Raw genomic sequence first — 16607 nt, 5'->3', positions numbered from 1 at the left:
TGGGACTACAGGCACACATCACCATGCCTGGCTAATTTTTGTATTTTTGTAGAGACAAGGTTTTGCCATGTTGGCCAGGCTGTTCTCAAACCCCTGGGCTCAAGTGATCTGCCCACCTTGGCCCTCCAAAATGCAAGGATTACAGGTGTGAGCCACTGTGCCCAGCTTCATCTTATTAAGACTAAAAATTGATCATGTACAAATAAGAACATCAAGAAGATCCTCCCACAAAAGAGGAAATCTGTTGGAAAATGATGCTTGTTCTAGTCATTTATATGAATACATATGAGCACCTCAGTTGTACTTTCTTTAGAAAAAGAACTATAGAGTAAAAAAATAGTAATATAACACATTAGGATTTTTTTCTTCTTGCAAAATGGTGCAAACTTAGTCACAGAGCAGCCACTGCTAATTTTGTTGAAGGAGCACGTACCTGAGTATACACTGTAGAAACCAGATGAGTGGAAATTTTCAGCAGTGGCTTGCCTCCATCTACCCATTTAATTTCCGGACCATAATGCTAAAAAAAATATGGAGGGAACAATATCTCTACAGATTAGTTATTTTGGCTCTAACATGATTATCAATGAGGGTAATGACAAGGGACTGAAAGAGGGCCCAGAGAACTTTAGTGACTTGGCAACTGTGCCAGGCCCACAGCAGGAATGCAGATGATACACATTTCTGCCCCCTTTCTTCCCCCAAAGTACAATGCTTTTATTACTGGATTTTCTAAGTTATCGTTTCTGTTTCTTGCAGCTGTGTGAGTTATTGTTCATTTGAGAGGAAAAGAATCCTACTATACCAGTATCTGAACCCAACTTGAGCTCAGGATTCTGAAGGAGACAGTAAAAGGTGCCAGATAAAGCAAACAGCACAATATGCAGGCCTGGCATGGGCAAAGGGTCAATCGTCTGCTCACACTAACTTCAACTTTTGAAACCTCAGTTTTTCTGTCATGCTCAATTATACAAGTTATTCTTCTTGGGAAAATTTAACTATTTGTCTATAATATGAACTCAAATTTGGCATTATTTAAATGCAGACAAACATAAAAAGAACAGGCTTTATTTAAGCATGTTATAAAGCTGCAGTCTATAAAATTTAAGATGGCTAAAAAGAATGCAAAGCCAACAAAGCAATTGAAGAAATCTGGGGAAAATTAGGCTTTCACGAATCAGAAAGGTTTCAGAATGTGCAACCACGTGGGTGAGAGATTTGGCGAACTTGACTTACTTTAAGCTGGAGGAAAATTCCTAATAGTTTGCATGACCCTAAGAACTCATCTTTATTTGAGCATGGCCAGTTGGCAGAGACAGACCTTATCCCAAATCTCCAAGTCTCTATTTCTCTGCTGAGACACCACTAGTTCAGGGCTTACGAAATGCCCAAACTGTAATTCTGACATTGCGGTAGCTGCTAACAGCACTGCCTTCAATTGGCCAAAGTTCACTTGAAAATGAGTAACTAAAATCAAAATGGTGGAAGAGCAAAAATACCGTGTGCTTTTTGTGTGTTATTGTTGTTGTAGTTGTTCTTTAATGTTTTCTGAAGAAACTGGGATGAACCGATCCTAAAATGTGACATACCCTGCCCATTCCAAGCTCCTGGTAGCCAAGGTAGCCTGAAGGAAGGTTCGCTGAGACCGGGATGTGCTGCTCGCTCGTCACCACCCTTCCGTCTTTCAGGAGGGGAAGCCAGGAGTAGCCAACTGTTGAAAACAAAGAACAACGACAACAACAAAATACTGTGAGTGTATGAAAACTTATGAAAGAAAGCCAATGTAAAACTCTCTGATTTTTAAGAACTTTTTGTATCAATTAGAGTAAGAACTTTAAAAGGCCCTAAATGTAATCTCTGTAGAACATTGTCTACAATGTACTTAGGCCTCTTTGGGGTTAGAACTCTACAATCTTCTTTTATAAAAATATACATATGCAGGCTGGGCATGGTGGCTCACACCTGTAATCCCAGCACTTTGGGAGGCAGAGGTGGGCAGATTGCTTGAGCTCACGAGTTCGAGACCAGCCTGGGCAACATGGCGAAATCCCGTCTCTACAAAAAAATACAAAAATTAGCCAGGGGGCGGTGGTGCATGCCTATAGTCCCAGCTATTCAGGAGGCTGAGGTGGGAGGACAGCTTGAGCTCAAAAATTAAAAAAAAAAAAAAATTACATATGCAACCCAGACATGCTACATATCCGTTACCTACAAAATTCATCTAAAGATCCCTTTGCAAACACATGGAAATTCAGAATCCTAATACAATTTAAGAACCTAATGTTTCAATTATTTAAAATCAAAGGAATGGTGAACCCCCCGCAACCTTGGGTTTCAACGACATCCCTCTTCTTCGTGCTTCCTTTACTTGAGTTGTCACAGCTGACATGGAAGAATGTGAGCAACAGGTGGTGCTTTTCATGCAGCTGAGTGGGTAACTCTATTTTAATCTGCAAGGAAGACAAAATAACAACCGAATATTCTAAAAACACAGAAATTCTCAGTGAAAGCAGAGACACTATGTGTTACCCAATGCACAAACGTGCACTTGTTCTCCGAGCGGATATTAACATTTGCACTCAAAGATACTGAGACTATAAATTATGCCAAGCAAGAAATGAATCCTGAATTCACCACTCAGAAACAGGAAGAGAGTTGATGGTATTTCTAGAAAGAATTGGAAAACACATGATAGTAACTACTATGCTAAGTTACCACAGCCAAGGCATTATGAAGAACCAGGATAGAACATTCCAAAGTAGCATGCATACAGCGGTTTCAATGAATTACATTACAATTTTATGTAAACAAATCCAATGATAAGAAAGAAAGATTCTCAGGTCCAACAAATGTAACTAAAGTATGAATTTGAAAGGAAATAAACCAGAATATTAATTGTGGTAGTGACAGTGGGATTATGACTTTTTCTTTTCTGTATTATCTGCAGTTTCCAAGTTTCTATTTTTTTAATAATGAAAATGTTACCTTTACAATCAGAAAAAAACATATAAAAGAAATACTTCAACATGCAGTCTATCTCTGTAATTTCAGGGTAATATGCAGCTTCTCTTGAATTTTGCTTTACCAGGCAAATACATTAAAGTTTCCCTTAAAAACTGGTCAAATTGAGTTTTCCCTTGAATACATCACTTACCTCATCATAAAATTCTGGGTTTTGGTGATGGTGTAAAACTGCAGCAAAGGCGCTTCTTGTGAACACTGGCCCGCCAGGTCTGCCATAAATGCACTAAAATAAGAGTTACCAAAGGGAAACATCAGGGTTCGATTGAGTAAGAAATTAAACTCGGATATATTGTAAAGAAGGAGGCATTCCTACGGCATAGACTTAACGTCGCCACTTCTGACAGACCCCAGGCCTGTGAACCCTGGACTGCTGGGTCCTGCCCACCTTCCAGCTTGCTTCAAAGCCCACCTGCCTGCTCCCCGTTCTGCCCTTCCAGGTCACAGCCCTGCATGACGCCTTGCTCACTGTTCCCTTTCACATTTCCATGCCTTTTCTTACGCAATTCTTCCGTCCAAATAATCTTTGCTTCTCTGTGCATCAAGAAAACACTCAAGCATTCTTCAAGAAATTGTCAACTCCTTCCATGTGTCCCCTCAGCATTTTTCTGTATTAATTTTCAGTTTTGTCCAAAATTCCATTTAGTACCATCTGTGCACCAAGATCTTTTTCTCCATGGCTGTTTTTCCCACTAGACTGAATTTCTTGAGGACAGAAACTATATTTTATATATATATATATATATATATATATTTTTTTTTTTTTTTTTTTTGCATCTTTGTCTCCTTCTTCTCTTAGGAAGTCACTTTCACATAGTCACAGTAAAACAATTTGGGTTACAGAGGCACATTGCCTGGGTTTGAATCTTGATTCCACTAATGTTTTACCTGAGGCAATAAATTCTGCACTACTCCCCTCACCTGAAAAATATGGATAATAATAATACTTAATTCATCAAAAGACTGTTATGAGAACCAAAATAGTTAAACACACACTAGAGCAGTACCTGAAGTACAAACAGCTTTCAATAAACGTTACCCATAATCTACTGCTGTGATTATTACTATACTGTAGTAAACATTTAATAAAGATCATCGATTGTTGATCAGTTATTACTATTTCTATTATCAACATTATTCATATCATAATTCATAGCACTGACAGTATGAGCACTTGGCTCATAGTAGGTGGACAGTAAGTGTTTGCTGAATTGAGTATGTATAAGAAACTTTCATCCTTAAAGAGAATAAAAAAACAGTCAATTAGGAGCAAGAACCTAAATATTCCATATTCGTTAAGATTCAGCATATATGTTTATACATTGTAACATTATCTATTTTTGATTTGTGTCAATTAAAATGTACTAAATTGTTTTAGTTGTATGGTATCACGAAAGTGCATTTTGAAAATGGAAAAATCAGAATAGGTAGGTGAACATACATTTAAAAAAAAAACAAAAAACAAACCTTAAGGGGCTGAGAGTCTTCCTCATCTGAATCTTTGAATTCAATGCAAATCGCAATATTTCTAGCCTGCAGCAATAGTTAAACAAAACAGAATAAGAAAAAAACCCAGAAAGTCAGACTATGTAAATATTTATAAAAGAACATGGGAAGCTGAATCTAAAGGGAGGGTTTGACATCAAGAATGAAACCCCCACTTTGACACTCACCTTGGCAAAAGACTTCTGACTGTCGTATTTCAAGTACTTAGGATAAACGTAAAGGTGATTGGTGTAGATAGTGTAAGGCTGAGTGTGTTTTGGTATGCAGGGCACAAATTCCTCCACTTCAAACGTGATGGGAGTTTTACTGCAGGTTTCAAATTGTTTTGTGGGAATGTATGATGAATTAACATAATCTGAAAAGATATTCAAAATAACTCAAACTGAAGTAAAAACTGAACTAACAAAAATTCTATTATGTAGAACTGACACTTACTAGGGAAGTCTGAGGAAACATTATCAATTGTAATGTCTAGATTGCCTAAAATCACTGGGAGCTTAGCCATCTTCTCAGGTCTGCAAACAAAAGAAGAGAAAAATCAAACATTTGTAAGTTAACTCTAAAACCAACACTCTAGAGCAGCACTTCCAAGAGAAACATAAACCAAGCCATAAAGACAATTTTAAACATTCTAGTAGCCTCATGCAAAACGGCAAACAGGAACTAATAACATTAATAATATACTTTATTCAACCAAATAGGTCCAAAATATTACCATTTCAGTATTTAATCAGTATAAAAAATGTGCACTCTAAGTCTTTAAAACCAGATGTGTATTACTGGTTTTATACTTAAAGCACGTCTCAATTCAGACGTCCTGTATTTCACAGGACAGCCACACATGGCTAGTGGCTGCGCACTGCACAGTACAGGTCTAGATAAAGAATATCAGCAAAACAGTTATAGCTCAAGTGTTCCTGAACCACTCCAGCCTCACCATAAATATTTGGCTCATTTAGAATCATCACCATTTGGGGGAGCTAAGCTATGAGGATGCAAAGGCATCAGAATGATACAATGAACTGTGGCGACTTGGGGAAAAGGGTGGGAGTGGGGTGAGGGATAAAAGACTACAACTGGGTACAGTGTACACTGCTCAAGTGATGGGTGCACCAAAATCCCAGAAATCACCACTAAACAACTCATTCATGTAAGGAAACATCACCTGTTCTCCAAAAACCTATTGAAATAAAAAATAAAATAAAAAATACAATCAGCACCATTAGGAATTAGAAATCATCTTAGGCTCCAGCGTCCAGCAAAATGCTGGGTACAGAGTCAAAGCTCACTGAAATTGTTGTATTAACATTTGTTCGGACTCAATCCAATATAGGAATCCCCTGTGACACTCCTGACAAGTGCTGCTATTGCCTCACCCTTCCTAGTGACAATGAGACTTCTGACCCAGCGGTTTTGACACTAGTCTGCTCTTCCTCATAGCATGGTGAAATTCACCTCCCTGAAACTTCTACTCACCAAGGGGTCTAGTGATGCTCCGCTGTCTTTCAGTCACCTATACCGCACATTCTGAAGCCCTCTATTCTCACACTTATGTACCTTGCCCCAATGTCATTCTCTCCCAGAAGAACCTGCCAGGTACATTACGGTGCCTGGAACTGCATAAATCTGGCCAGTGTGGGTGCACAGGTGGGTGCACAGCCCCTGTCTGGTTTTCTACAATATACCTGTCTACTAACATAGCCCCAGAGCTATTACTTTTAGGCAGCCATACCATTCTAGTGACTCACAGGAAATGTAGTCACCTAAAATCCCTACATCTTTTTTCACATGCTAATTTCTTTGTCTTTTATTTATATAATTATATTTTTGGACCTCAGAAGAGAATTTAATTTTTGTCTTGCCAAAATTTCATATTATGTTTGAGTTATTTCTAGTTTATCAAAGTCCTCCTAGATCCAGATTCTAACATCTACTGCATTAGATATTCCTAATAGCTTTATGCCACAAAAATATTTAATCAGCATTTTATAGTCCCATAAAAGTCATTGATAAAGATATTGCACAGAATATTGCCAAGAACAGGCTCCTTCCCAAGTCTCTGGAGGCCCATTTCCAGACTGACGCTAGCTCATTAATCACCCTCCCTAGCATCTGGTTTTTCCAGCAGTTGAACAGCTGCCCACTCACGTGTGCAGTGCTTCTCTCACTCGTTCACAGGCTACTATGGCACCCACATGTGGTAAAAACATTCTGCTGAAGGCTTTGCACTCCTCTACTACACCAGCTTAGCAGCGCAGTAACAAAGAGAAGAAATGCGGTTAGGATGACTAGTTCAACACAACGTGACTTAGTCTGAGGAAACAGAATGCCGCCTCACCGTCCTTCCTAAGCCACCTGTTTCAGATTTCCTTTAGAACGTTGCCAGGGTTCACCAAAGCACAGGGACTGGCAGATTCAGCATTTGGTTTTGTTTCCATCTTTGACAAGTTCCTACCTCCTATTTTGCAAATTCCTTGGACATGACTGTTGTCTATTAAGCAGCCTCACGCGTCACTCCTCAGTACAACTTGGAATATTTTTCACCTGAATTAGGATTTCCCTAAAATTTCTAAATTCCTGCATCCTTAAGACTAGACACGATGTTGAAAAGATCCATCGTGGCCCATCGCCAGCTCTAAGTTGTCAAATCTCTTTCTCCCAGGGTCCCTCCCTCTCATTTCCACTTGTCTTCTGTTTACACCTGAGTTTAAATGAACAGTTCCTGAAAGAGGTAATGGTCAGGAAGGTAAGTCAATGATTTTTCACACGATCTGCCTTCTGTTGAAAAGATTTCTGGCCAAGAGCTCTCCGGGTACAGCCGAGCACTCCCCTGCAGTTTTCCCCTGTGCCTGCGGTGTGAGCTGCTTCATACACACAAGATCCTTTTCTCCTGGTGGGAGGAGGGGCAGCAGCCCTCCCTCAAGGGTCAGTCATTTCCTGAGAGCTTTCCACCGACCGTCTCCCAAGCTCTGGGCACTCTCCTATGATGATATCTTGTGGGAGCCTCTCTGAGCTTCACACAGAGCTCTTCAGGGGCGTCAACCTTCAGACCAGTGGTTTTATGAAGGTATTGATTTTCTTGACATACGGTGCCTTGCTCACCTCTTCATTGGAGCAATTCAACACTACAACACATCACAAGACCCTGCATTCCCCAAATTTTAGAGACACCTATGAAGTTGTATCTGCTTCGAGTTAGAAATATTCTGTTTATTACAAATTATATTTTAAACGTAAGTAAGTATGCAAGAGTAACGGATTTCACCCCTCCTAATTATTTCCACCTATAAATGAACAGGCATCTTCATCACCAATTTTTTTTTTTTTTTTTTTTTTTTTGTGACGGAGTCTCGCTCTATCACCCAGGCTGGAGTGCAGTGGCCGGATCTCAGCTTACTGCAAGCTCCACCTCCCGGGCTTACGCCATTCTCCTGCCTCAGCCTCCCGAGTAGCTGGGACTACAGGCGCCCGCCACCTCGCCCGGCTAGTTTTTTTGTATTTTTTTAGTAGAGACGGGGTTTCACCGTGTTAGCCAGGATGGTCTCGATCTCCTGACCTCTTGATCCGCCCGTCTTGGCCTCCCAGAGTGCTGGGATTACAGGCTTGAGTCACCGTGCCCGGCCCATCACCATTTTTAAGATCACTCCAACATCCTCCACATATAAATTTTTGAGAGAGATGGAATACAATTAAAATATGTTTCTAAGTAACATATTTTAATTGAATGATCTTCACTGAAAATCTTCCTATAATGTATACTTCTGTGCCTAACTATAGTTATTTCTTATTCTATTTCCTCCCTCTGCTGAGAGATTTTACTTCTAGTTGCTGCTTCTGTAAAGGCATTCTTTCCATGTGTTTCCAAGCACATTTCTGAGTTTAGTTCCATATTATGTAGCACATGTACTTTAAAATTTTTTTTTTTTTTTTTTTTTTTGCCAGCTTTAAGTTTTCAAAAACCCAATCTTAAACCCATTTCAAAAGTTTACGGTTTTTGTTGAATCTGGTTTATTAGACATTAAACACTGACAGGCAGTAAAGATTTTACTGCCTTTTTATGCATTTCCAAAGTGGTGGTGTGTGCGTGTTACACAGTGAATTATTTCATGACTGAGAATAGTTTTTGGTCTTTTTGCTTTGTTTTGCTAGAGAGTACCTATATTCTTTGCGAAATTTATAAAATAATACTTCAACATGAAAACTCATCTTAAAATTACACGAATTAAATAAGCATGCAATACAGACACTTGCAGGATGCCTGGCCTCTGGGAACTGCTCCTGTCTGTGCGTGAACATAGAAGTGAGGCTCAAACTGTCTCTGAGGAAAATTTTCCCTTCCCACTGCCCATCCATTCCTGCTGACTCAACAATTCCCACAGAGGAAAGGAGAATGGTGTCACCAACTAGCAGTCCTCCCATGCCCGCAGACTTAGGGTCCTTATCTCAGTGTTTCTGCAGCCTGGTCCTCCCTTCCTGACTTCCTGTATTGGCTCATTAAAATGATTAGCTGGCAATACAGGTGTGTTTGGACTGCTGTTGGTGGTGATTTTAATCTTCTAACTGTGTTTTGTGGAAGGAAATATTCCCTAAAAGCTTTGGTGTCACTTAGAAAAAAAAAAAAAAAACTATATATGATTGAAAGAAATTTGAGATATTTTTGTTTAAATAAAAATCACTGAATTTATGTCTATGAAGAAAATTCAATAAGCATTTATCAAGTGGTTAGCATATACTGCAATGTATGTACTCAGGACCATGGAGGAATGCAAACAAGATATGATTTCTCTCCTCAAGAAGCCAAAAGTCCAGTCGATACTGTAAGCTACTTACGGCATATGAGGGCAATTACTTTCACAGAGTATGTACGAACCACTACCAGAAGGCAGAGTATCTAGATCTAACGAGAGGGAATAAGGGATGATATCAGTATTCACGGTGGGAGAAATCACCTTAATGCCTTTTGCATTTATTCCCCACCATGGTTTTAGGGGGCAGGGGCCATTATTATCCACCCTTAGAAAGAGGAGGCGGCTCAGGCAGAGAAGCCAAGTAACCGCCTCCAGGTCTCCCAGCATGGAAGTGAGCTACAGACTGGGCTTTGAAAGATGAGTAGAGTTCCCTCAGAGAGACAAAGGAAAAGGGGAGGTGTGTATGCTGTGTGTGTGATTTATGTGCTGCTTGAGGAGGCAAGAAGGGGACACAATTTGGACAGAGAGAAAAGCATGGCAGAGGGAAGTCCACAGTGAGTTTAGAGAAAGCCAAGCAGCCCTACCTGGCTTGAGTGCAGTGTAACCAGAGCAAAATAGGGGTAAAGCTGTAACACTTGGATACAAAGAAAATGAGTGTACAAATAAACAGATACACATTAAGTTGCGTATGCAAAACCTTAGGAGTATTATTACCTAAACTATCCAACGTAGTACCATAGAAAAGGTCTACATTTTAAAGAAAACATTCTATTTTTATACTTTGCCTTCATGCCTTCACATTTCCTGCAGAAGTTAAAAAAGATAAGATACCATCTTATCCAGGAGATACCACCATCAACAAATCAAATCGAAAATACTAAGTCTCTCTTCTTATAAAATGTCAGCAATATCATCTATCTGACAGAATCGCTTTCTTACTAAATCTTGGAACATATCCCTGGGTAATTATTGCAAGGGAAAAAGAAAAGTGGCTTATGAGCTTTGGCAGCTGTTTTGTAAAGACTGAGACAGTGTGAAGAAATTTTTCTCATGCATTATTAAATAACATTTTGAGATGATCATGGGGGTAGAAACAATAGCTTTGGATCCAAGCTGGTGGCCAGGCCACTGACATGAGATTATTTCCTGTAAAAAATAAAGAGGAAAGAAAAATAGCACTACAAAGTTTTTTTAAAAATGAAAAAGGAATCCTCTACTTCCCCTAACTCTGCTGTGAAGAATGCGGGGAGTGGGCACCAACGTTTCTTTGGATACTTATTGAGGAGAGTGGCCTCACTTACCCCGCTGCGTCTTCTCTGCTGTCAGCATTGGATCCCCGTTTTCAGGTTTCTGGGTCTCTAACTGGCCACCTGGAGCACACTTTTCACACCAACGCCCTCCCGCTGAGCACACGCATGAAGAAATGGTGTGCAGAAGAGAAGCCACATTGGTTTTCCCTGTGTTCTTTGCTGCCTGGCCATGGGCTTTCTGCTCCGATCACTTTCAGATTAGTGGCCATGTGAAGCCCCACTCCCCAGCCTCCACCGAAGACAGGCCCATGAGCAGGGGCTGCCCCTGAGGAGGGGAAGTGTCAGGCTAACCAGCCTAGGAAGTGACTTCTGAGACAGGGCTGCAACCTCCATCAATATAAAAAACTTCATTCTTTGTTTTGTCTGAATATAAAAGTGTTAGTGTTTTTTTTTTAAAGTTCATATAAAAATGACAGAATGCTATAAAGTGGAAGGTGAAATATCACCCATCAACCCATCCCTCAGAGATAACCATGATTATTTGGCATATATCCTAAATAGCTATTTTTATGCCTATCGTTCCATCTAGACAACTACTTGCTTATCCACTTCTTTCATTTACATACAAAAGAAATATGTGATATTTTCTTTCAAAAAATGTAGTCATACAGATACATTTTTCTTCCTTAATAATGTAGTGTATTCACTTTCCTAAGTCCACACAGACCTACCTATTGGTTATTCAGAGTTGCATGGTAGTTGAGTGAAAGAAAATATTGAAATCTATCCAACTAAAGGTGACTGGGTTTTGAAAACATTAGTAAGAATGAAATTTTCTTGAAACTCAAAAAAATGACAATAATTACTATATGATAATATAGTATGTATGATAATCTATTACCCACTACCAATAGAGAAGATTTTTTAAAGATTCTAACTGTGGCTTATAGCCATAATTCTGAAAAATCAGAAACACATTAAAAGTCAAAAAATGGCCAGGCATGGTGGCTCACACCTGTAATCCTAGCACTTTGGGAGGCTGAGGCAGGCGGATTGCCTGAAGTCAGGAGTTTGAGACCAGCCTGGGCAACATGATGAAACCCCATCTCTACTAAAATACAAAAAAAAAAAAAAAATAGCCGGGTGTAGTAGGGGGTGCTTGCAGTCCCAGCTACTCAGGAGGCTGAGGCAGGAGAATTACTTGAACCCGGAAGGCAGAGGTTGCAGTGAGCCAAGATGGTGCCATTGCCGTCCAGCCTGGCGACAGAGCAAGACTCCATCTCGGAAAAAAAAAAAAAAGTCAAAAAATGGGGGAAGAGTTAAACAATCTATGATCTATCTCAATGGACTATTATAATACTTATGCATTAAAAATGATGTCTATAAAAATGTGTATATCACACTTTCAGAAAATACTTGAGTTATGCGGGGAAATATCACATATTTGGTATGATCATAGCTACATAAGATAAACTAAAATAAAATGTAAATAAATAAAATGTAAAAAAAAATATTCCCAACCGGGCGCGGTGGCTCATGCCTGTAATCTCAGCACTTTGGGAGGCCCAGGTGGGTGGATCACCTGAGGTTGGGAGTTCAAGATCAGCCTGACCAACATGGAGAAACCCCATCTCTACTAAAAATACAAAATTAGCTGCGTGTGGTGGCACATATCTATAATCCCAGCTACCAGGGAGGCAGGAGAATTGCTTGAACCTGGGAGGTGGAGGTTGCGGTGAGCCGAGATCAGGCCATTGCACTCCAGCCTGGGCAACAAGAGTGAAACTCTGTCTCCAAAAAGAAAAAAAAAAAAAAAACCGTTCCCCCCTAGGCTGGGGGCAGTGGTTCACGCTTGTAATCCCAGCACTTTGGGAGGCCGAGGTGGGCAGATCACAAGGTCAGCAGTTCGATACCAGCCTGGCCAATATGGTGAAACCCCGTCACTACTAAAAATACAAAAATTAGCCAGGCGTGGTGGTGGGCGTCTGCAGTCCCAGCTACTCGGGAGGCTGAGGCAGGAGTGAGCCAAAATCGCGCTACTGCACTCCAGCCTGAGGGACAGAGCGAGACTCCATCGCAAAAAAAAAAAAAAAAAAAAAAATGTTCCCCAAAAGTTCATCATGAAGGGTAAAACTAGTAGTAAACCTTTTTTCATCCTTTTATTCTGTTTTTCTCAAAATTTCTAAAATGAACATATATTATGTTTGTAAATTAAAGACCCTCTATGATTTAAAAGTAAAAATAAGGTACTATTCTTTCATTTAGTCTTTCATGAATAACAGATTCATAGGGATCCAGGGGGCACTCCCTGGCCAAGACCTGTGTCCTTACCAGGTCATAAAACTGTCACATAGTGACTGGGAATTTGGGGCACCTGTACAGTTCAGGAACCCTGGAAGGCTAACCCAGCAGGCTTCGTCCTTCACCAGCATCCTCCTCTCCCCATTCTCCAATTCCCTACATGAACTGGGAAAGGTTCATTCCAAATCAGCCCAGTGGGTATGCACTCTGCTTTGCTGAACAGGCTAACATCTGTCCAGGTAAGATTAGCTTGATGCTAGCAAAACTGAGGTTGCACTTCTCATTAAAGCTCCAAAAAGGGGAAACATCAAGACTGTCAAAAACTGTATCATCACATAACTGAAAGAGACCTTGAGAATCCTTTCTACCTTTTTGAGCCTCTTGACAAGGGATTTCACATCACTGTGAAGGCTAAAGTCACCTGCTGACGTGGATGTGATTGGATTCTGATTAGGAATACATCGCTATGTTTTCAGAACTTACTGAGCCTGTTTCTATGACTCATATCTTTTCTATTCCTACTACTGAAGAGAGATAAGAAAATGGTAAAATGAGGTTAAAGAAAGCTAAACCACCATTCTTGAATTCTAGACAAACTGATAAGATTGTTATTTTGATATGCACAAAAAACAAACAAAACAAGGATATCTTTGGCATAGAATAGTTAGCATTTGGCTCTCAGTTATTCTTTTCATTTCACATCTTCTAGTGCCCTCAGCTCTTTCACATTCCCAGAATTTCCCCAGAAAAGTTCTAAGACCCATCTCCCTAGCAAAGAAAATCAGTTTCAAAGGCTCAGAAGTGAACTCTTTATGATGTAGCAGCAAAACAGCACAGAGGTTAAGGGCACAGACCCTCGGGCAAGACTGACTTGGGGAAGCTGCCAGCCCTGTGATGTTGCACACATTCCTTGCTCCCTCTATGGGTTGAATCGTGTCCTCCAAAAGCATGGTGAAGTCCTAACTCTTTGTACCTATAAACGGAACCTATTTGGAAACAGAGTCTCTGCCAACGCAATCAGTTAAGATGAGGTCACTAGGCTCGGCCCTGATCCTTTATCACTAGTGTTCTAAGAAGGGAATTTGGACAGAGACACACAGTAAGAGGACCATGTGAGGCCACAGGCAGAGTGGAGCAATGGTGCCATAAGCTAAGCAACAACTGGTGCAAGAAACTTCCAAGTTAGATACCTTGCAAGTTATTTATCTTAGACTATTACCACCCCAACACCCAACCAGGAAGCCAAGACCCAGTCATCGTATCTCTTTGACACGATTTGAATTTGTCCCCTTCTTCCTGTTTGCACTTGCAGTGGCTTTGCTGAGTCCTTTCTCACCTCTTGACAAGGTTCCTCAACTGTTTCCTTACCCCCTAGGCTCAACCCTATCCAACCCACCCTTCACAGCACCTCCCAAAACATCTTCTACAGAATTCAAATTAACCAGTTATTCTTCTGATTTTCATCCCATCTTTCTTCTTAAGGGTTTGACGAAATACTCCACGCTCATTTGCCATCCCGTCTGATGTCTAAATCCAGCAACGTAAATGACTGCTCCCCTGTTCCTCCCTCCTCACTACACAGCTTCTATCTTTCAGGTGTGGAAATAAGACCTTGAAACTCACTTCCGAAAGTCTGCAAGTAACTTGAGCATGTCATCATTGGATAGCTTATTGCTGTCTTGCCTGTAGATGGCAGAAAATCTGGCATTTTTGTCAAGATTTCCAGATGCATCCTTAAACAATGTCCTGAAATGGCAAAGCAACATTTCTAAACTGGGTTTCCAAAACACCAAAATCAATTCATTATTTAAATCTGGTTTCTATGAGAAGTCTAATTACTATTCCATTGGCTATAGCCAACAGAAATCTCACGATCTAAAAACATAGAAAACATTTACGGGGATGAGGACAACTAAATCAATTTACATAGAAAACAGTTCCAGTCAATGGCTTGTGCTTAGGAAACAACATACGCAAGTCAAATGCTTAACAAGTAGAGTCAAGAGATAAAGATCACCCCAGGCCACACTGGACTGCCCTGACTTCCAGCTGGAGGCACATGGTTGGGTCCTAGAATCCCAGCTCTGCAGCTAACACTCCCATGCACCCTGCCACCTCCAGGTAGCACCTCTCCAGACAGTGTCTTTCCTCTCTGTGACTCTACCAAATGATTTTTTCAAAATTTGGGCTTACGTATTTCTCAATTTTACACACTCAAATCCTCTTTGTCTCTGAACAACAAACAGAATAGGCCTATTGACCCATCCATGCATCTATCTATATCGATTTAAAAGGTATACAAGGTGTTCCTTACCTTGCTGCCCAAGCAAATGGCATTCTATACTGTCCTAGTCTTTGGCATGCCTGCTTGGCATTCTTCAGCACCTTCTGAGCCACCTTGAAGACATGAGAATAAAGCTATGAGATACTGTATCTCACTGAAAGAACTGTGACCTAAATAGCCATCCTTACACACTCACTAAATAAGTCCTTACCATAGCATCAGATGCATAGAAAAGCAAATCATACAGTAATGAATATGGCTGCACTCACACTCTGTGCAGAGTAGTTTATTTAAGCCATTCTCTAGCAGTGATTCTCAAAGAATACAGAATGAAGACTTTCCAAAATCCATGTCTCTTCTTTGGTCTTTACAGGCAACAAACACACTGTTTCAGAGGTTTTCATACATCTTTATGACTAAATACTACTTATTATATGTCTACTGAGTTATTAATAATTACTATTTGGTATCCATACCAAAATATATCACATTATTAGGATTTAAATGAGAACATTAATTAAAATACTAAGCTTTCACAGCTCCTAATGTGCACTAGCTTATGCTGATTTCCACAATATAAGGGGTAAGATATTAAGATACTGACTTCAGTTAGGCCGGGGCTCTCAATGCTATATTCTTGCTTTCTAAATATGAATTACTGCTATTTCTACTTCCTAATGATTAATTTTGGTTTGTTGTAGATCGACTGATTAATTCAGAGTATACAATAAAGCTTATTTGCTTTTAGCCTAAGGCAGGCCTATTATTAATCATCTATACCCCTATTGCTAAAAACGATAATGCTTAATTTTTCCAAATTAGTCTGTACTATGATAGTGCTTTGTCATCAGTGTAAAGTTTGATTGTCTCAGAGTCACAGTGAAGGGTCTTTTACATTACTTAATTTTTTATTTTATTTTTTTTACTCAAGGGTCTTTTACATAATTATATCAAAGTCAACCGATTTTGGGAAATGTGCTCCAAAGCCAAAGTATGCTACAGCATCAGCATCACTGTAGAAATGCAGAGTCTCAGGCCTTGCCCCAACCCTCCTGGATAAGAACTTGCATTCTGACAAGACCTCTGGTGATCTGTGTGCACCATCAGCCACAGGAAGGATCTAGAAGGATCCAGAAGGATCTAGACGACAAAGCTGTCTGTCTCTCAGTCACACTGAATCCAGCTGTCTGACTCTGTAGGCCATCAAATCTCTCTGGGCTCCACTATCCACACCTGAAAATGGGGGCTATACTTTTCATGATCCCTGCCAGTTGCGAAACTTTATAATCCTACCATGATCATGCTGTAGGAACTGCTACCTTCATGAGTAACCTGGAAAATAAATCCTAATTGGAAGAGACGTCAGGGATTCATCTGGGACCTCCCCCATTTTCCAGTGAGGTATGTTCTTGCCTCCTTGGATGGGGCGACTTAGTGGGGTCTTAGGTGTATGAGTCTTAGGGTACAATGATCTGCCTAGCTGCAGGGTCAATTTACTCAAACATTCTCAGGTTCAAGATTTTTTGGTTCTAACAACGATGAATATGTTGTGGAGTA

The 16607-nt window shown here is 40.2% G+C and overlaps 1 protein-coding gene across 30 annotated transcripts in view; it reads right to left on the bottom strand.

Annotated features, from left to right (window-relative positions):
* LOC105477721 (dedicator of cytokinesis 9) overlaps nt 1-16607 on the bottom strand; it is a 298629-nt gene that overhangs the window by 92267 nt on the left and 189755 nt on the right. For 18 of the 30 annotated variants that reach the window (XM_071081090.1, XM_011734482.3, XM_071081094.1 and 15 more), the window contains exons 14-22: nt 15081-15163; nt 14390-14512; nt 4963-5042; nt 4695-4882; nt 4489-4554; nt 3155-3247; nt 2327-2450; nt 1590-1711; nt 434-520 (exon numbers count right to left, since the gene is read on the bottom strand). In XM_071081090.1, the coding sequence (XP_070937191.1) occupies nt 434-520; nt 1590-1711; nt 2327-2450; nt 3155-3247; nt 4489-4554; nt 4695-4882; nt 4963-5042; nt 14390-14512; nt 15081-15163 (966 nt within the window). Of the gene's footprint in view, nt 1-433; nt 521-1589; nt 1712-1962; nt 2056-2326; nt 2451-3154; nt 3248-4488; nt 4555-4694; nt 4883-4962; nt 5043-14389; nt 14513-15080; nt 15164-16607 lie in introns of all 30 variants that reach the window. The other 12 variants (XM_071081085.1, XM_071081083.1, XM_071081105.1 and 9 more) reach the window with 1 other exon arrangement.

This window comes from Macaca nemestrina, chromosome 16 (assembly GCF_043159975.1).
Source record: "Macaca nemestrina isolate mMacNem1 chromosome 16, mMacNem.hap1, whole genome shotgun sequence".
NCBI classification, from domain to species: domain Eukaryota; kingdom Metazoa; phylum Chordata; class Mammalia; order Primates; family Cercopithecidae; genus Macaca; species Macaca nemestrina.
Note: the sequence above shows the minus strand (reverse complement) of the source record. Positions and strands in the feature narration are given on the sequence as shown.